We start from the raw sequence: 21,708 nt of genomic DNA, 5'->3' as shown, positions 1-21,708 counted from the left end.
GCCTCCAGTGCGCACAAACATCTGGAGTCTCCAAGGTCCTAAACCCGTAGAGTCTGGTGAAGCTCAGGAAACAGGCTGTGGGTTAAACTGTCACAGGTGAAGACATAGTTTTAAGTGTTTGGTCACTCACTGGTGTCGAAATGTTTTTGTGGTTCAGAGTAAAAGTCACAGAAAACACAGATTTAAAATACAATCACAAAAACACTAAAGAAAAAAAACAAAACATCTTTTTATTTTCAGAGGGTCATGTGTAACACAAATCATGTTGAATATTTGTTCTGAGTCACATCCATTTGTTCTACACGTTTCAGATGTAGTGAATTAAAAAGTACAAAGGAGCAATGTGAAAGAAGAGCACAATCAAACAATAAAACCACGAGGGGAATAAAAACAATGGCGTTTACTCTTTTTGAATGTGTTCTGAGTTTATGGAGGTCTGGATATTACAGAGGGAAAAGTCTGAGGAGACATTCTGTTCAGTTCACACTACTGAGGGCGCGTACTTTTACTTTATCAGTTTGTCTGCTCTGTGTAATCCTTTACATTCTCACCAATGCTTCAAAGCATTTCAACAATTTGTTGATTTTGTGTAGAAAACCTAATGCAAACGTTGCATTACTACACGAGTAAAATACTTGAGTTTATGTAAAAGTCGCTTTAGTGAAGATGATATATCTTTTCAGATAAACAGCATGTTTTGATCGCTGCATCTACTATTGTTTCTGTCTTAGATACATGGCACTACTGCAGCCGCTCTAATACAAGCAGGTGAAGGGTCCTGTGTGGCTGTGTCAGGTCAGTGAGGCGTGTGTGTGTTTGGCTGGTTGCTACATGTTGGTTGTGTGGTTGGGTTGGTTTGAGGCCTGGTCCTGATGCCCCGAGTCCAGAGAGAGTCCGTGGTAAAGCTCGTGTACTTTGCCCAGAGTTTCTCGTGTGTCCTCCGGGTATCGCATCTCTAGTTCTTCATTGGCAACATAATGAGTTTCAACAAACTCAGAGAAATAGCGTCCCACTTCAGGATGGCCGATCTCCAGTGGGGCGGAGTGGGGCTCCAGGTTTTCTGAGACAGAAGGTGCACGGGACATGAGTTTAACACACACAATATATTTACTGCAGAGGAATCCTGTGGGCAGCTCCTCACCTTGTGCAGCGTAGCGACATGTTCCATCCTGCACCAGAACGTTGTAGAAGGGCTGGTTGGCACCTTTGGACAGCTGCTGGACTCTCATGGTCGTGATCCACTCCTGGCTCATGGTACATTTGGGGTCCCAGCCGTAGATGACACAGTTATATCCTGACCTAAAATTAAATACAAACCTCGTAAGACGTGACAAAGACATTTTAAAGAATGAGTGCATTTCTTTTCCAGACCTTTTATGTTTCATGATGAGTCCCACTGAGTACTGGACCTCCACATGTTCAGGAGCACTGCGCCTCTTTTCATCAGGAGTCACAGGGTGCTTCTTGTGCTGAATGTGCTCCAGCGTGTGCTGCACTAAATAACCCACAGCCCCGTGCTGGGACGGGTCTAATGCCTGGATATGTTGCAGGATATCTAGCACCTGGAGAGGAAACATGCCATGTATTATATAAAACACTGATCTTATATGGCCTGGGTCGCAGTCCAACCAAAGAAAGTATTGTCCTATGATAGTAAATATTGTCCTAGTACTAGTACTGTGTTATACTACTAGTTTGATGTCCAAAAAGAATGTAGGCATTGTTGTAGAATGTAGGCATTGTAGTAGTAGTAGTAGTAGTAGTAGTGTTGTTTACCTTTTCAGGCCATATTCCCAAGTGAAAGTAGAGGCGAGCCTGGAGCAGCAGGTACTGCACATTATCCGGGTTGATTGTGAGGTAGAGGTCCAGCGAGTCTCTTAAAAGCTGGTATGACTTCTCATTGCCCTCCCTTGAATATATCAATTATATTTTTTAACAATATTTAAACATTTCTGCTACTCGATTTAAAACTAATTCAGACTTACCCCCTTTTTCCGATGTTGAGCAGGTTTCCCACCATCCTGAGGAGCACTTCAGTGGTGCTTATGGCACTGTAATAATCTGCAGTCACCTGATGGCCAATGAGATACTCACACTCCTTCGCCGTCAGCTGCTTCCCTTTTCCAAAGGCATCGATGTAAACAAAGTCATAGATGTCCTCACTCCTGTGAAATAACAGCAGATGAGAATATTAATATTTGAATTATTTAAACATTTGTTGCTTCAAAGTGCTGGAATAAAACACACCCCCTTGGTCTTTGGCACCAGCGCAGCAGGAAGTGATTGGGGAAGTTGACTGGTTCCAGATGAAGACCCAGTTTATGGGACAGGGTCATGTAGAGGACAGACAGACTTATAGGAATACCTGTATGACGTAATAGCACCTGACAGAAAACAGGAGTCATTTCATTTCAAGATTAAAAAAGTATTTAGATGACTTTTTTAAAATTAAATACCTGATGAATGTATGAATTCAGAGGATTGTAATAGTCAAACTCATTGCCTTTGAACTGAAGCTGTTCATATAAGACAGAGTTTAGGGCCCCGAGCACCTGCCTCTGGAGCTCAGTGTCCTCTACAGCAAAACAGTTACCTACAGAAAATGACAATCAGATTATACGGTTTATGAATTACCTCTAATAATTTCTGATTACAAACCTTGAGCACAACGCAAACTGGGGTGGGAAGGATTCTTAAGTCTCAGCGTTTTCTTGACTTTCTCTACCATCTCATCTAACTGCACTGAAATACCTTCTAGAGTCACATCAGCCAAAGGGTTACAATACTGATCCACCAGAACAGCCCCTGAGCCCAAAAGACAAGATAAAATGAAGATAAAATGTGGTCTTATTGTTCTGTAAATGCTAGAGGAGGGAGAGGTATTGAAAAATGGATCGCAATTGTTTTGGAAATGATAATAATAAATAAAAACAAAATAACTCATTGTAATCATTTCAGCCATCACATTTACAGGCATGCGTTGTTATTGGAATAATCCCAAACAATCAATATACATTTAGTCAATATTTTCTACCTTTACTGCTTCTATATCCCAGTGCCAATGTCCTGATGATTTGCATTTTATTTTACATAATAGTTTACCTTCCAGTGCTGACTGCTGTTCCTCGGGCTGTTCCAAGAATGTCTTTAAACTCCGCAGGATATTTTGCTGCCGTAGGAAATATAAAATTTTCCTTGCATAGTATTTCAAGGTCAAGCTTTTCCTAAAAAGTAAACAAGCAAAAAAAACATGAATTATTCACATTAAAATGTTCATAAGTCAGGGTTGGACAGCTGTTCTGAATAAAACCTGCATTGTTTTGATTCACCTTTTATCTGTGTTGAGGATGAAGAGGAGCTCATCTTCACAAAAGTGCTCAGGCATCCCCAAAGACTTGATCTCAGCAAAACTGTCGCCCAAAACCTGACCTACACAAGGCTAAGACGTACATGTTGACGTCAGCAGATACGTTTCAGTAAAGCAAACTAAACTACACGGCACACAAAATACTACGTACAACCTCTGTGAAGAATCGTTTGGAGATCGATTCCACCGTTCCTCTGATTTGTATTCCGACTCTGTGGCGTGTCTTGTATTCTTTGAGCCAGTCACAGCACTCATTCTGACGATAAAACCTCTGCAACCTTGGCCATCTGTAAATGTTAATACTACAATTTGTATTCATTTTAGATTAAACAAAATACTAGTTTACTAACAGTGATACTGCCATGTGCTGTTATTGAATTAGCAGTGGGACAAAAGCTGGAGAAAGAAAATAAAGATCATTACAACTGCAAACAACTGCAAACCACTGCAGTGCACAGGCTGTGCTCAAGGTCACCTTTTAAAATGTATTCATATTACACAATGAGTACACGTCTGTCAGGTTCATACATCTCCTAAATGAATGCATCTCTGCTGCAGAGTCAGGACACACAAAATGGTAAATCTGGTGCATCAGCATCAAGTCAAAGAGGTGACAGCTGCTTCGTCTGAGATCATACAATCTGAAGCGTTATGATGATTAGAAAGATCAACATCAAGAGCTCCTAACCTACAGGAGGATGTGTACTTAGCAACAAACTAGTAAACCCTCATGTATTTGTACGAAAAGGCAAAGAGCACCTGAGTTTGTACTGGTGCTCCCAGACCTTCCCTCTTCCATGACAAACGTCCTGTAGCCGCTTGCAACAACAGGAAACGTTACAAATATCAACATGCTTTAAAACGGGAAAGCAAAGAATGTGTTCAATCAACTCTGAAGGCAAGTCGGTGAGTTTTTTAGCCTGACACTCTGAAAAATTCCCGTTAAGACTCGCTTGTCCCTCTCCGGCTACACACGTCGCCATCTTGACTGTTTACCCCCATTACCTCATCCGTCTGGCCACGCCCCTTTATGGCGCAGGGGGCGGCACGAAGGGTGTGCCCGGGAACAGATCTGTCTTCTGATTGGTTTGTTCTGGAAAGGAACAGGATGTCATGTTACTTTCATAAAGCTCGTGAAAATTTCATATTAACGCGTAAAAATACAAATCTAACAGCTACAAAAGTGTCTGTATCAAAAAAGGTCACAGAAAATAGCTCTGGGTTCTATTACTGCGCGATTAGTTTGGTTTTGTAAACTATAAATGAACAAATCAGTTTAACTAGTTAGGTATACGTCCATATTCCCACATTGTTGTTAGTCCTTGAATATAGCATACGTTAGTTAGCTAAACCTGCTAGCATAAGTTCAAAACATGACTCATATTACTGTAATATCTTAGAAACAGGGCAGTTTAAAGAGCTTTGCGGTATCGACCCATTTGCGTTGTCTATCTTATCGCATTTACTTTATTTTTTGTTTATTAGGTTGCTAAATAACCCGTAGTATTAGCAGTTAGCCATAGCTTTGGCCTTAGCTTTAGCCTTAGCTTTAGTCATAACAGTAACAGTGGCTGCCATGGACACTGAAGTAAATTAGGCGTAACTTTAAAGTTTCCTGTGATTATGCAAAGATGTGAAAAAACGGGTTGTCTTATAATAATAACTGGCCACGGTGGATTTGAGAGAATGAAGCTTTTATAGTAAACAACAAGCTAAACTGTCATTTCTACTGTTAGTGAAACTTCTGCTGGTCCATACACGCAGTAAAACACTATGGCCAGTGCTTTAGCAGCGAAAATGGGATTTAACTCTCTTTTGAGAAAACAGGCAAAAAACTTTAACGTTAGAATCTGTACGATGGAGTCAGACCTGGAGTTCAGCTGTGAGGTAAGTGTCTGAGCTTATAACTTTGTGTTTACTGAAGATTGTGCTGTTTATTCATGTGCCACCCACAGTAATACAATCAAGGATTACTTGTGTGTTAGACTTTATTTAGAAAGCGACAACCTAAGGGCAAGTTTTAATGCAATCAAAAAAGTTTCAATAGAAAAATAGAAAACTTATTGTCCGCTAGATGGCGCCAAGTCAATACATTAATGTTACCTGCTTTGCACCTGGTCTAAGGTCTGCTGTTCTGCTGTTCTGCTGTTCTGCTTTTCTGCATTGTGTTATGTATCAAATATGGAGAAACTTGGAGCTATGCATGCATTCTACACTTTCTAACACCCCTCACATTATGATTCCAACTATATGAAAAGAGAAAAAAGATGCCAGGCCATTGTTTGATGCTTAAATGGGAAATCTATGCTACTGGTAATAAATTATACTAGTTTGGCTACTTCTATTTAAAACCCCAGATGGCAAACAACATAAATCAGGGTATGTTGTATGGGTAGAGTTAAAAGCATGCTTCTCACTGTTTTTGAGTGCAGCACATTTGAATATCTGTGTGGAGCAGAAATGTCAATATTCCTGTCTAGGAGCCTGTGTTCCTCCTTTCCTCTAATACCTTTCACACCTTTCACACCTCTAATGCTTGACACCTCTCCACTGTTGCAGGTCAAATTGAAAGGAAAGGAGCTTTTCGACCTTGTGTGCCGCGCTCTGGGCCTGAGGGAAACATGGTTCTTTGGGCTTCAGTACAACGTCAAAGACACCGTGGCCTGGCTGAAGATGGAAAAACGAGTGAGTGCTTTGTTCTGAGCAGTGTTAATGAGACGGATATTAAAGAACACGTATTATCCTTTTTCAGGTGTTTAGAATAAACTACCGGTATTACATATGTGCATAATTATTTAACCTTTTGTTCATTATAATATTGTTTCACTACTAAAACTCGGCTGTTCAGTCTGGCATCATCGTCTTTTACTGTTTTCTTATTGTTTGTAAAGCATCTTTGAGTGTCCAGAAAGCGCTATACAAGTCAGATGTAGTATTATTATTATTATTATTGTACTAAAAAGACTTGAATATAGAAACATTTCAGTTGACCTCCTGTTCAAAACTCCAAAGCTGAGATGTGCTACCTCTTCATAGTAGCATGTTTTCATTTTCATGTTTTCACTGTTACAAATTTGCAATAATTTTAACCAAACATGTATTACCCATATGTATGAGAATGAAGAGCTGCAATAATCACACATCAGTACAGAGCATTAGGTGGAGACAGGGGTAATATCTGAAAACCTCTGAGCTTTCAAGCCTGTAGGACTATTCAAATATGCATGAATCAAATGAAATACAACTCTGAGTAAGTTCATGACGAGGGAATACTGTTATAACATGGCAGCTCATAAAAGTCGTAAAAAGCTCATAAAATTTTCATAATATGTCCCGTTTAATGTTTTTTTTAATGCAGGTTCTGGATCAGGAGATACCAAGGGAGGAGCCGATCACTTTCCAGTTTTTAGCCAAATTTTACCCTGAAAATGCAGAGGAGGAGCTGGTGCAAGACATCACACAGCATCTCTTCTTTTTACAAGTGAGTTTGTACTGTCTATATCCACAAAACACCCAGAGATCTGACGTACGGTAATAGCATTTCTGTGTCTGGGTCAGCAAAACATATAATCACAACTGAACCTGCGATGCCATTAGGTGTTTATCTGTCATATACAGAGGACATGTCACATATACAGAGCCTCATGGGTTTACTGCTGACTGATTTTGCTCATAGGATCTGGCACAGCAAAACATGGAACTCATTCTGTTTACTGATTGGATTGGCTTGAGAACTAAAATACAAAAGGTCATGTTTTGTATAATATGTTGCATTCAAGCTGCTGGAGCCTATGAAACTATGGGAGATTTACTGTTCTTGAAATATTCAAACTTGTGTTCCACTAAATTGGGACATTATTGTAATTCTTAAGGAATTGGCTCAATAAACGTGTCATGTTAATGTTATGGTTTTAAGTCCATTCAGTTCTATGGGGTTGTATTATGACACCACATGACACTGAAGCTATTGTGAAGAAATGAGTTCAATAAAAACATTTTATTTCATATCTGAGACCTATATGAGACATGTGTAGGTCATGTTTCTGTAATTGTATTGAATTATCATATACTGGTCCATAACTGACTTACTTTCAGTACCAAATGCATCTTTTTTGTTATATCTCTGATTTGACCTATTTATATCATTTTCCACTGCTTTGCTATGACTTGTTCTTTTCCAATCCAGTACTCACCAAAAGGGGGCATCGCTCCTCAGAGTTCCTGACAGTTTCCTGAGCACTCTGTAATACACTTTTTTCCATTGTCCCTGTCTGATTGTGTGCAGTCATGTGGACTCAATGCACAACATATTACTCCTGCCCTTTCTGTGCTCTTAATACTCCCCGAGGATCTGTGAGAGGCAGCCACACCATTCCCTCGACTGGAGAGGAGTAACTGCACTCGTCTGTTTCTGCCAGCTACATTTATCAGTTACCAATTATGCTTCGAGCGCTCCCTTATTGGACCATTTAATAGCATATTCCTGGTGGGATTCTTGTCTGTTATTGGTGTCCTGTCTTATCCAATATGCTGCTCGTGTTTCAAGCTTAAACTAGGACTGCTCTTAGAAACTATTGATTGACCTGTTCATTTAATCTTAATTATCATGTCAGCAAGTGATCGGCTTCAGAGCAAAAGGAAGCCACATCCAATACTATAACAGAACACGGCTGGTGTGTTCATAAACAGGAAACTTTACTACCTTCTGTTGTGTTCCTGACATTCTAGATTTTATGTCATAATTACAGATGGAGGGCAGAGGATTTTACTGTTTTTATCGGGATCGGTCCTCTCCTGGGATCCAGAACACACACTTTTTCAATACTTTACAAAGATGTGAGTCTGGTCGATCTCCCTGTTTTCAAATGGGTGTGATTGACAGGTGGATTAGTCAGTTAGGGACACGCACGGTCTGGCATATCGGGAAAAATAAAGGAAAAAAAATATCACAAGAGGCTGAAAAACATCCCAGGTTTTTGCAGAATCGATGAGCGAAGCCTAAACTCTGTTAATCTGAGGTGATTTATTTGTAAATCATAGGAGACCAATGAGCTTCTTCGTTTCACGGGTTTGAGACGCAGCAGAGGACACGAGGACCAGACTGATATCAATCTGTATAAAAATACACAGAGATCATTCTGGATTTACCAGGCAAGATTGGGCCCACAAATGTGGCTCAAATGTCTGTTTGAATAATGCCACCGCTGATAAAAATCCCCTTAGTTATTTTTGCAGAGAAAACATGGAACAAGTTACATGGCCCAGTTATTACAGCGATTTCAACTAAACAACAACAATACAAGTCTTTTCTCTGTTGTGACGTCATGATGCGTCGCAGTAAAATGGATTATTGTGGCAGGGCATCCGGCTTGAATATCTGCTGACTCACCGCACAGGGCGAGTTCACTAATGCCAGAAGAAAGCAGCCAAATGAACACATAATGAAGCGTTTTTATTTATTCATTAGTGATTATTTAATTATTTACATCAACCCTGGAGAGACCTTTCTTAAAACAAGACAAATTAGCCAAAAGTTAACGTGTCACAGCTACAAGGGGCTGGAGAATACAAATGTGTTCTGCCCCACGTCGCCTGTCTCCCTGTTACTCCACTCCCATTAATTCCAATAAAGCCAGGAGGAGGGCCCGCATTCAGATAGTGTCACCGGCATGACAGCGGGATTAGCGCTTATCACAAACGATCACCGACCCGGATACAGCACACACACACCCCCACCCACCCCCCCCCACACCCCCACCCACCCCCCCCCCCACACCCACCCCCCCCCCCCCCCCACACACACACACACACACACACATACTCATTCACTCCAGACAGCTCAGCTCACCCAAACCGACACTTTAAACCTGCGACGCTTCTACAGTGTAACCTCATTTGTTTACCAGATCTCCTGACTGACCCCGATTAGCAGCTGTCACCTCTGCCTCCAAACCTTTGTTAGTTCAAAAACGAGAGGTGGCAGCATGACGGACATAGAAGAAACAGTTTTTGAACTTTTAAATAGGTCATATGCTTCAGGCTTTGTGATATTTTGTGATGGAAGGTAACAAAGTAAAAGTAATAATATCTGTACTTTCTATTTCAGTTATGACTGTGTTTTTTGAGGGAGCAGAGTTCAGTTTATTTTTTGTCTGATTATTAAAAGTCTGTATTGTTTATGTTCATGAAAATCAGGACTTAGAGCTGTTTTCATTTTGTTATTGATCTAAAATTGAATCCATCTGAGGAATACAACCGTGATTCATGTTTTCTTATATTCCCCAGCCCCTTTTTTTTACACAAAGACATTATATTTTGTCGCAGAGGAAACTATATTACTTAAATACAGTGAGAGTTTGATTCCATTTCAGGGACAGGTGACTGGAGTTGAGTGAAAGTGAGTTATTCTGCAGGGAGCTTGTTAAAAGGATGGCTGGGATCTACGACAGTAAAAACCACACACTCCCAAGAGCTAAACCTTCAAAGAGTCTGGTGGAAAATAGTTCAAAACATGAAAACACCAACTTTCTGAGGCCACTTTCTCCCAAATTATTATAATAATGTCATTATTTTGGTCAAGGAAAGGATTTTTATTATGTTTCTTGACGCAGGTTTCAAGATTTGACCAGTTTTTTTTTACTATTTTTAACTTTGCAGGTGAAAAAGAAAATACTTGAAGAGGAAATCCACTGCCCCCCTGAGGCTTCGGTCCTGTTGGCTTCTTATGCCGTCCACGCAAAGGTCAGTGCGGTCCCTTCTCTCACTGAAATTAAAAAGTTAACGCGATCTTTTAAGTATTATGAGGGGATTGATGACAGAGGACGAACATTATCATTAGAGAACATTACACATAGATTTATATCATGTAGATTACACTCAAAAATAGTGAAATAATATTGTTTTAGACCTAACAATACCAGAAAACCAGACTACTTTTAGGGATGTAGACATTTTTATGTTGAAATGGGCTCTCACACTCCGCTGTAGCTCATAAACTGCTCCTTCTATTTGTTATTGACACTAAATATAACAATAATAAACCAAAACACAAATAAAGGAACATGTATTTTGTGATTTGTTGCGATGTGTACGTGCTTTTTGTCTTATAAGTTTATTGATCTTTAATAAATGTTAAGCACAAGACGGACTAACAGTAAAGACTTTAAGCTCTGTAGTTATAATCTGTGACACCTGTGGATCATTCTCTTATAATTTACACGTTTTAAATCACAACATTCATCTAAAACGACTTAATAAAAGAAACAAGATGGCAGACTTCGGTGTTAGAAAACTGCGGTGCCCAATGAGAGCTGACGCCGCCGTAAACGTCGTCACGACAAAGACTCGAGAAGTAGCAGATTTTTTTTCCATTTGTGCCAAAATTACTGCACGACGCTGCCAAATCCTCTGCGTATCATCGATTAAGAGAATAACATTGAAGAATAAAGCAAGTACAAAACAGTGTGGGTTTGCAAGTGGCAGTGAACACGTGGATCGATCGTTAACATGAAAATAAATGATTAAAGATTGCTCAAACATGCACGGATCACTCCAAATACAACGTTGAGAGGGTAAATGCGGAGGGGAAATGACTATAACACGGTTAAAAGCTCTGAAATGTCCATTTTGCATAATAGACCTGCTTTAACTCATAATTGTGCTGCAAAACGCCTACTGGTCTAGGATCAAGCAATCCAAGTTCAATCAGAACACTGCAGGATAAGAAGCTCTGCCTGTTAAACCCCGAGCGATCTCAGCGGTTGTGGTTGAAGAGTTTCATCTGTGAGAAACTCCAGAGAGAGATGGAGGGAGGAAGGTGCAGACAGACGGACAGGCTCCAGTGAGAGCGGAGCTGCTCAAAGCTTTGGCCCACAGTCCTTTGAGGCACATCGTCTCCTATGCCAGTTTAGGGCTTAGGTTAAAAGAAAGTGTGGATAAATGGGACTGAGCGAGTCTCCTCTGCCTCCTCTGCCTCTCGTCTGGTTTATTTAGTTATACAGGAGAAAACTCACTGAGAGGTTCACTCTGACCTTTTCATGCGTGTCCTGTTCAAGCTGGAATACCAAACTTTTTTCTTGTAACTAGATCAATTTAAAATCCACATAACATCTTAAACCACACAGTCGGAATACTAATGACATCTTTCCCAAGTTTTTTCTTTTTTTTTTTTTCAATTTTGGTGAAGTTTATAGTTTTAATTTGTGGTTGGACATGAATTTAACCATTTTACTCAACAAAATCTTTACAAACTGACACTTGTCTGGTGTAAAACTGATGATTATTTACCACAGGTACTTCAATTATAAAAATGTGAAACTGAAATCGATATATTACTGGAGTAAATAGAGATGATAAACGAAAATATAGAAAATAAACCCTGAAGCAGAATTAACCCCCAAAAAGAGACAGAATAACACTTAAATAGTTAAATTACTTAGTTCATAATCCATTCTTCTACAGCTCAAATCTTATCATTATGCAGAAAAATAAACTGTTCCCACTAGGGCAAAGAAAAAGTCTCCATGATAAATATTGACCCCCAAAAATAATTGTTCCATCTGTTTATCATGGAGCGATAAGACGATATTGTGTTTTTTGTTTACGCATCCCCAAAGACGACACATTCTAAAAGAAGCACGTGGTGACAAACTGCGTCTGCTTGTAATTATAAAGCCATTAGCACAAACCCAGAAGAATTATCCTGTAAATGTGTTTAAGCTTGCCATCCTACGTTTTGGGATGAGAGTAGATTAGCGGCGCGAGCTCGGGTACAACCTGCTTCACTTTGCTGTTTGACAAAGCTGTGTATGCGACCCAGAAATCCATGCATATTAACACAAAGAGTTTAGGAAAGCCAGGAGAAAGAATTGTGCTGTGGGTAATAGATAAAACTACCTGTAGCTTTATTTACACGTTGGAGATCGGCCCCGGCTTTAAAAACAAACGAGCATATTGCAGTAAAACCCATTAAGTTGTGGACAAATAGAGCTGCAGTCCGTCGTTATTTACTGTAATAATCTGTCTGTTTTGATTGGTGCACATATTGTTTGAAGAAGACAGGTATTTGTGGTCGTGGAGAAGTTGTTTCTTAAGTTTTTTCAAAAGTTTTGCGCAGAAGGACGTGTATCACAAAATAAGTTCTAGTCTGACTTATTTTTAATCATGTTTATATCAGCCTCAGGAAGAGTGGCAGCTCCTGCGTGAGTTTGGATGGCAGATTCTTAGATGACTGTCTGCAGCACATGTAAATTATAGCTGCATTTAGCATCAGACAGAAAGCAACAGGAACAAGAATATGCATGGGATTGGAGTCAGGAGGGTAATACTGTAACATATGCAGTACGACGCAGCGTGTACGGCTACTACCGCCTTGTTCATGTAGTAGTACTAGTGCCTCATTAAAAAACAGGACTGCTGCCATAGCAATTAACAATTTAAAAGGAAATCATGGACACAAGTAGCCCACTAGAGCCTCCTCATTCCAAACAGAAATGAACATGTGCACGAATTGGCTCCATCAGCTTCTGTTTCTGTTGAAAAATGGTTGTACATTTGGTTGAAGCTGATCTCAGAGCGAAAACAAGTCTGTGCCGAACACGAAGACGAATACCTGACTCATAAATATCTGTTAGTCTTATAATAATAATATGAATTTCCACACATTAATATTTTTTTCTCCCAGTTTGATTAAAACTCGAGCGAACAAACTCGATTAGCTCTGTTTTGTCTGGCCCTCGCGACACTCACAGAGGAATGGCACAATTACGTCTGTTTGTCTGCTAAATGAGGCCCATTAATAGCTCGTAGAAGCAGGATCCTGATGACTTGTTGATCCTCTTCTTTTTAATTTAACGCTATCAACACATTTCTAATCACGCCTGTGTCTTAATTATTGTGACTGTGTATTCTCCCTTTGAAGTGCACTAATTCTATCCCTCTTTCTACTCCCAAAGTCTAAAAAAATACTTCATCAGTACAAATCCCCCTGTTAAATGTGCTCTGTGGCATTTTCCTAGTGGAGGGTTCAACATCTGCTCGTCTCCATGGAGATGATGTTATCGCTTTGCCAAGAATGTCCCACAGTATGGCATAAAACTTGTGTATTTCCATTGAGACCAGGCAGTGACACCACCAGGCCAAGTTACGAGTCAGATTTGTGGAGAGATGACCAAACACAAAAGTATTATAATCAAATAAATGCAAGACAGACAGTGGAGAGGGATAATATCTCCATGGAGCCAAGACACAACCAGAAAAAATAACATACTCCAGCTTAATAAAATGCTTTTTATTTTATGTCATGAATTTTTAAAGGTATTTGTGCAGCCCAAACAGAGTCTTATTAAAACTCACTTTGACTTTGACTTTAGTTAATTAAGCAAGGAACATCTTTAGAGGAAGCAGAAATATTAGATAAACAAAAGGGGCAGCCACTTTTCCTCTTTATAAGATCTGAAATTTGATCTAAGCTCTCGTTAGACTTTGGGCCAGGGAGAGTGGAGTTCATTTGGTCTGCAGTGCTTAAGGTAATGCTCCATCTGTATTCTGAACGTGAACCGCCGAGAAGTGCACAAAATATCAAGAAGCACAGAAGGAGCCATTGACACGAGCTGACGAGGAGGTTGGTACCGAAGTTCACTCTCGTCTTGTGGCGATGTGTGAAGTGTTTGGACAAAGACAGACAGGAGGGGACGATACTGCAGCTTCTGTCCAGTGTCGGGCCATTTTTATGTCTAATCTTCATTACAAATAGAAAGATTAAACAAAGGATTGTGCCATTATTGTGCCATGAATGTGTACTGTATAGTCCAAAGTATTTTTAAAAACACTTAACTATATGATTGCCAGATTGACCAAAATAAAAGGTTATGAAGTAGATTTATTCTCCCTGGTGGGCCTCATCTGACAGGGCAGTGTTTAGTGTGACGAGGGATAAAGAACGAGGGAAGACATTTCATAAATTCATGATGCCGTCCATGATGCAATCTCCCATATCTGTGGCTGGTACAGAGCTGAGCGTATGTGCGTCAAACCCTTTGGCCATAGTACAGCCTGTTTGCACAAATATCATCTCAAAATGTTTAAACACAACTGATAAAATGTTTGAGAGTCTTATTGAACAACTGGTGCAGTTTGGTTAGAGTTAGGGTTAGGGTAAGTATGTTTTTATTATGTTTTTTTCTGTTGGCACCAGAAATAACTGCATGGTCTTTAAAAACGTAAATGCAGTTAGGCCTGGTAGTATTGGAAACATTTTAGTTGTATTCGATTGAGTTGGTACTACGTTATAATAAGTACAACACAAAGGCATAATTCAAATGGTAAGAAGGAGGAGTTATGGTTCAGGTGTGAATGAAGTCGTTACTAGACCTGGTAGATTCTTCATAAACTGTAAAATTCAATTCAGTTTATTTTTGTAAAGCCCAAAATCAAAACAACAGCAGTCGCCTCTTAAGCTGAAAACATGAGAATTGATTTAACCAAAAGAAAGTGAAAGAATCAATAATAAAACAGAAACAGACAAGCAAATAAATAAACAGACAACAAGCAAATGGAGAAGTGTCCCAGAGCGCCCCCTGTCCTTAGACCAGTCCTTCTCAAATACCCCAGATGACCCCAGAGAACATGCTTTTATTTTGCTGTACTAGAATAAAGTGTAATTACACCTCCACTACAGTAGGTGGCAGTGGCGCTCTCATTGTCAGAGTGTGTGCAGTAGGATTAGCTCTATGGTACAAAGAGCAGGAGAACGTGAACAGATCGAACACAGAACAGTGAACAAGTAAAAAAGAAAAGAAAGGCAGAGATAAACGAGTCACCCGAAAGAAAGACAAGGAAGTGTGACGAAGTGTATGTAGCACTTCACCCGGACTATGGCAGGAATTTGAATTAATTTATTTGATATTTATTTAACTCTATTTTTTTATTTTTTCAGTATCAAATGGTTCAGTTGGTTAAAAATGTTTCTAGTTTAAATGAGGATTACATTTTCTATGAATTTCAGGAAAATTGATGCATTTTACATATTTTCTGTTACAGATTAAAAAACAATGTTATTAAAGTAATTTTTTGTTATAAGTACTACAACAACAAAACAAAAGAAAGAAATATGCATCAACTTACAACGGGGGGCTTCTTCATGGGGGGATAACTCGACCTTAGACCCTCAGCAAAAGAAACATTCATCTCATGTTCATCATGAAATATGTCTCTGCTCATGTTTTATTAAGGCCATTAACAGTGTCATTATGAAGTATTTCCAAAGGATCTGTATTTCTTTCTTTACTTACCAGCCTGCTGCAGAAGAGTTGACGCCTTTGTCAGTTTAATTGGACCAGCAGTGCCATTACACACAACTCAACAATAGCCAAAGTAACACAGCTAAAGTGACTGGTGAGACATGCTAATTCGCTCAAGCTGTGCAGAAAGGAAAGTTTTCATTGGGAGAAACACACCGAGTCCATTCAGCGGACTCCCACCACTCGATGAACACAATTAGGACTCAACGTGTCCGCACTGACTTTGTAGAAATGACCACTGCTTTTAGTTAAATACTTAAAAAGGTCTCACTCACGATGCTACTTTTCCAACTCCGGAGTGAGTTTTATCTCACAGTAACTATATGATAAAGTGTGTGAATGTAGAAGGAGTTTTGGAGCGTAGAGAATCTATTGGTGTGGGGAAAACAGAAGGACCCAATTAAACGGCTGTAGGCGCCGCTCCTTGGCTCCGTCCACTGTGCAGGAGACCAGCCTTTCCAGCACAGCTAATTAAATCCTGAGCAGTTTAGAGCAGTTTGAGAACACACAAGTTTAGTAAATGCAGTTCATAAAGTGGATAATTGCAAAACAAAAAGTAAATTAGGCCTTTCTCTGTAAACAGATACTTCTTATAACGGCTGCAGACTGTGTAATCGTTGAGGCGACAGTGGTTCAGTCGGAGCGTTTGTCCCCTGAGCCTAAGGTTTGTGGTTTGAATCCCGATTTTTAACATGAAACATCATCGGTAGAGCGGCACAGTGAATGCCGTTGTATCGTTGGGCAAGACACTTAACGCACCGGTGTGTGAATGTGTGAGTGGAAAAGCACATTTACCATTTAAATTTAGGAAAGAATTTACCAAAAGATGTCTAAATATTTAAATTACAATACAACAAAATACTGAACAGTTTAAAAAAAATACACAAAACCATTAAAGGCACATTATGTAACTCATGTTTTTGTTTTGCCTACAATACTCCACATTATGGCATTACATTTATCTGTCTCCATGGGGACCAGCAGGTGATGTCAACAGGTCAAAAATAAACTTCAGATCCCACTCGCTGTAAAGTTTTTGTGGAATATTAGATAAACAAGTTCAATTCCAGCCCAAAATATATCAACTCCATGGAGAAAACAGATGATGGAACAGCCAGAAAGTGACACAGTGCGTCTTTAATACTTAAACTTGAAAAATTAAACCAAAATATAATAAAAGTAAACATTTATTTGTAGTTTTCATTTCATTTTCAGCTTTTTATTGGACAAATGTTCTTATAATTTACACCTTTTCTCTACAAATAGTGTTTTAATAGCTACAAGTCCTTTTTAGTTATGAAATCAAAGAAATATTTTGGCCTAAACGACATAATCCGTGCCACAGGTCTATTCACGTAGCCTACTTCCACCCAACATCACTTAACCTACTTCTTCCACCTCTTTACATTCAGAATCCTGTCTGCGACACAAAGTACATGTGTAATTCATGTTCTACAATGATGTTATTAGAAACGCCCTTAGGAATCTGCACAGTGCTAATCCGACACATCTCCCTTTAAACGCTGGGTGGTTTGTCTGTGTGCAAAGATTAATTCGCAGGCTCCTTCCTCTTTAATAGCATCATTTACATTGTCGCACAACAACTGGGCCACTGCGAGTGTGTTGACCTAGTGCCTGTCACAGCTCCATTCAGTCCCTGTAACACGATTTTCTCACTGGAGCTTTTCCTGAACACAAAGTCCCAGAGGAGACACGGCGAGGCCTGGTATTAATTAAACAGGCAGGCTCTTGTGCTTTGGAGATTGTATTTTTGCATTTACATAATTAGCAATAATCTCATTTTAATGGAACGTAAACAACATATAGGACTGGTAATATAGGAAAAGAAACGTGTTAATGTTGGTGTGTGTCGTTATTTAGAGGCAGGGTGCCAAAAACATTATGTCATGGTGTTTCTACAGTTTAAGCACAGACTGTTTATATAAATGGACATGGCTAACCTAACATTGACCCACCTGGTTAAACATTGAATAAATAAACAAATAAATAAATAACCTGCTAGCCACCGCGAGATCATGGACGCTCTTCTGGTTCAGTTGATTCAGGTCCTTCTTTCCCCGAGGTCGCTCCTGTTAGCGTTAGCTGCAGGCGGGAAGGGGCGTTACCTTCAACAGCCTCGCTCCAGATTGGCTCTTTGGTTGCTATGATACTTTTGGTCAGATACGGCTCAGGATTGGCCACTGGAGCTGGACGCTGTGGGTGACGTCACACTCACTTACTCCACTTTTTTAATACAGTGTGTGGCTTCAATTAGCTTTTCTTTTTCGCTTTAACGGGTAACTACAAGTATCTGCGTCTTTAAGAGTTCACTCCTCACTGTGATTGGTTGAATCTATCGTCACTCACCTCTAACGAGTATCGCATTACATTTTTCCTTCATTACTAATATATTTTGTATATTTTGTTGGTCTACAGCTTCACAATAACATAAATTGCAACCATTGAGTTATTTTGAAACTGCGTGTTATATTTTCAACGCTCAAAAAAACTGTATTGTGATTTGTAAATTTGAACTTGATCATTTCCATGCCTCATTCTCCGTGTGACGATGCGTGTATTTGTTTCAGTATGGAGACTACGACCCGAGCATTCACAAACCTGGCTTCCTGGCTGAGGAGGAGCTGCTGCCAAAGAGGGTGAGAGTGTTGTGTTAACGTGGATCTGAGCCCACAGCTGTTTGGACTGTGCGGCGCGCTGCAGTATCGTCAGCCTCCTCTCATGGTTATGTATGTGGCCTGGTCTATTTCAGGTAATTAACTTGTACCAGATGACTCCAGAAATGTGGGAGGAGAGGATCACGGCGTGTTACGCACAGCACCGAGGCAGGACGAGGTAAAAACAGCAGCGTTCATCCGACGTTTCATAGTTGTACCTTTTATACTAACTTTTAGGATGATTTGTCTAAATGTAGTTCATTACACTCTGAAATGTGGCACAGCAGCTACTTTGTCCCTTCTCTTTTATCAATTTACTATTTATAAAAACATAACTTGTAATTACTCACAAAGCCGCCCCATTTTTGGTGCAGTGTAACTTTTCTTCGGTGCTCGTCTCCGTGGAGATGCTTTTGGTTTTAAAGGGCACATATTATAATGTTTTCTCATCAAAAATATAAGAGACTTGGAGTTGTGTTTTGTTTCCTTCACTCATGTTTAATGCACACACCCTGCAGATTTAGGCTGTGGTGTTTTCTAAAACTGAAAACACTCTGTTCCACCTTGTGATGTCATCATGTGGTGATACAGGAAGTGCTCCGCTGTGTTTTTAAACTCCACACACCTTCATTTATAGAATCATTTGGATCATTTCAGCCCAGGAATTGCTCATTTATACTGAAGAAAAGGTAAAAAAGGAGCTGAAAACTTGAAAACTACCACTTCATGACATCACACGGTGGAACAGAGCGTTTTTAATTTTTGAAATGTAGACAGACTAATAATGCAGACATGTGTGAATGAAAGAAAACACAACTCCAGGTCTGTTTTTGAGGAGGAAACATCACTATAAAATGGCTTAAAGCTCATAAGAGTCAGTTTTATGTAACATAGGACCTTTAAATTTATTCATCACAGGTCACAGGTCAGATCTGTGGAGAGGTGACCCGCTCTCACAAAGAATGCATTTTTTATTTGTTTTTAAAGATGTGTAATTGAATAAATCCAAGACTATACTGTGGAAAACACGTGGCACGACTGTGTTACATTAACATTAAAACTTTAACTGGTATTTTCCCCTTTTTTATGTAAAATCGAGCAATGGTTGAAAATAAAAAAGGTAAACTGAGCACTTCCACCTTCAAGGCACTCAAAGGAGCCACTCACACGTTCACATTCACACCCAAAGAGACGTTTATCAGTGGAATCGCACCTCCAACCTGTGGGTCTGTGGATTTTACCGCTCAGCCAATGATGTTTATGTCGAACCACAAACCTCCAGATAAACAAACACTCTACCAACTGAGCCACTGTCACCACACTAGTAATTTATGCAGTGTCTGTTTTTGAGCTGGTTCCTGATAAAACACACTTTACTTTTATCTCTTTTGTCTCATATCGTTTTCTAGCAGATCGTAATTCCACCTGTTACTGTAATAGCTTCATGTTTGCATAGTCTGTCGCTCGAGGGGCTTTTGAAGAACACGTTAATGGGAAGTTCCCGTCAAATCCCTGCACTGGTGATTTATGTGGACCGAAGTAGAGTTGTTGTTTTTTGTCGGCTATAAGCTCCAGAACTAGAAGATAAGTTTCAGATGACTCATTGTTAGTTCTGTTCAAAACCAACAAGACCAAAGCAGCTAATCCCCAGACTTTGTTTAGACGTTGGTAACAAGCACAAGAGAAACGACCGAAGCCAAATAGGATCTGTGCAGTGGAAATGTGATGGTTAGTGGAACTTTATTACATCTCAACTGTTAACTTCAAAACACTCTTGCTAGAATAACAAGGTATTATCATTATGTATATTTGCATTTTCACTTCTAGGGCCATAAGCTTCAGTTTTTTCTGCATCACAATAAAAAGGAAAATGCAGACATGATACAGATTTATGTTTTTATTGGCACATCCATAGACTGTTTATATAAATGTATGTAGCTAACCTGCTAGCCTCCGCGTTCTAAACAGGAAGTGATCATGGGCGCACGTCCGGCACCATCGACTCTGGCTCCAATTCAGTTTCTATTGAAAAACTGTTAACTGCGTCTGTCAGACTCATTCTGGTCTTAAATGTTCGTATTAACCCTCTACATGATCCTGGGGTTTTTATTTCACTATTGTGTCTGTAAATCAAGATATGAACATTAATAACAGACAAATCAGGCGCCTCCTTCTTTCCTCGAGGTCGCTCCTGTTAGCGTTAGCGACAGGTTTGATTGACAGCGTTGCTAAGTGTCCTTCCCCTGCCAAACCAACGGTGCGGTGCGGGAAGAGGCGTTATCTTCAACAGCCTCGCTCCTGATTGGCTCTTTGGTTGCTATGATATTGGTGGTTATCTAAAAAAAAAAAAAACACTAAAATAATATAAGCCAGGTTCCTTCTCCAAAGATCTGACTTGTAAAATAAAGGTAAAAAAAAAAAAAAAAATGAAAAAAGTAACTTGTCCTGATGGTGCCTGCTGCTCGTCTCCACGGTGACCTTCCACCAACAAAGTTCCACAGTGCACTCCTCAGCTTTCATTTAGTCTTTGTGAAATAAACCGCATGTTTAGTTCTGTCTCAAAGAGCATTGTCCGAGCCGCCGCTGTGTGCATCATCTGTACAAATCCAATCATGTATTTTTCCACTGGAGTCGGGCCTGGTTATGCTGTTTACTTGAATAACACTTTACTGCCCGTTAAACTTTGATGAGGCTAAATCACCCATTTCTCAGCACGCAAATCAAAAAGACAGTTATTAAAAGTTTAGAACCCAGCGTGCCCTTCTTTTCACACAACCATCAAAGTGTGCTAATATTCACTCTGAGACTTGATCCTGAAATCAACCAATCTGCCAAGCACCACTAGGAACAAGAAAAGTATGTAAGAAAAATATGCTCCATGTTTTGTTTTCACTGTCACAGCAGAAGGTGTGTACTAGTCTTGGGAATAAGTTAGTTCTTCCATCAAACGTGGCCCCTCTCAACCCTTTTAGAGACTCAAGTTCTACGTTGGTGGTGCGTTTTTATTTTTTTCCCCCTCTCTGTTTACGCCCTCACACGCGCCGTGTGGCAGATTTTTTTATAGATCACTCAACATGACAGATGCTGTACACAAAAGCTGAGGAAGCAAGGTCTGATCTTCTGTTTTCTCCTCCCACCCCCCCTCTCTCTCTCTCTCTCTCTGTCTATTTATCCCTTTCTCCCTCTCTCCCCCTGGATCCTTCTCCATCTTCCTCCCTCCGTCTGTCTTTGAAACAGGGATGAAGCCGAGATGGAGTATTTAAAAATAGCTCAGGACCTGGACATGTATGGCGTCAATTACTTTTTAATCAGGGTGAGCCGATGCTGCTTCGTCTGCTGTGTCTTTGTAATGTTAAGCCAATATGGA

General features: G+C 39.9%; 2 protein-coding genes across 4 annotated transcripts in view; one reads left to right on the top strand and one right to left on the bottom strand.

Moving 5' to 3' along the window:
* Window positions 1-209: 209 nt before the first annotated feature.
* Window positions 210-4,380, bottom strand: fbxo21 (F-box protein 21). 2 transcript variants are annotated; one of them, XM_033972957.2, is made up of 12 exons: window positions 4,127-4,380; window positions 3,519-3,654; window positions 3,330-3,439; window positions 3,103-3,224; window positions 2,659-2,805; window positions 2,457-2,593; window positions 2,248-2,384; window positions 1,986-2,165; window positions 1,777-1,909; window positions 1,372-1,562; window positions 1,142-1,299; window positions 210-1,060 (listed from the first exon to the last, which is right to left on the bottom strand). In XM_033972957.2, exons 1-12 carry the CDS (start codon window positions 4,348-4,350, stop codon window positions 828-830), a joined length of 1,908 nt encoding a protein of 635 aa, XP_033828848.1. In that variant the 5' UTR covers window positions 4,351-4,380; the 3' UTR covers window positions 210-827. The 2 variants fall into 2 exon arrangements, with proteins under 2 accessions (XP_033828848.1, XP_055080007.1); XM_055224032.1 differs by having other exon boundaries at window positions 747-1,060; window positions 3,522-3,654.
* Window positions 4,381-4,672: 292 nt separating this feature from the next.
* Window positions 4,673-21,708, top strand: part of nf2a (NF2, moesin-ezrin-radixin like (MERLIN) tumor suppressor a) — a 44,395-nt gene continuing 27,359 nt past the window's right edge. For both annotated transcript variants that reach the window (XM_033973073.2, XM_033973074.2), the window contains exons 1-7: window positions 4,673-5,254; window positions 5,927-6,052; window positions 6,726-6,848; window positions 10,025-10,108; window positions 18,255-18,323; window positions 18,437-18,519; window positions 21,579-21,654. In XM_033973073.2, coding sequence (XP_033828964.1) covers window positions 5,141-5,254; window positions 5,927-6,052; window positions 6,726-6,848; window positions 10,025-10,108; window positions 18,255-18,323; window positions 18,437-18,519; window positions 21,579-21,654 — 675 coding nt within the window. In that variant the 5' untranslated portion in view covers window positions 4,673-5,140. The remainder of the gene's footprint in view (window positions 5,255-5,926; window positions 6,053-6,725; window positions 6,849-10,024; window positions 10,109-18,254; window positions 18,324-18,436; window positions 18,520-21,578; window positions 21,655-21,708) is intronic.

The sequence above is a fragment of the Periophthalmus magnuspinnatus genome, chromosome 9, assembly GCF_009829125.3.
Source record: "Periophthalmus magnuspinnatus isolate fPerMag1 chromosome 9, fPerMag1.2.pri, whole genome shotgun sequence".
Taxonomy (NCBI): Eukaryota; Metazoa; Chordata; class Actinopteri; order Gobiiformes; family Gobiidae; genus Periophthalmus; species Periophthalmus magnuspinnatus.
This window is presented reverse-complemented; position numbering and strand designations above follow the sequence as displayed.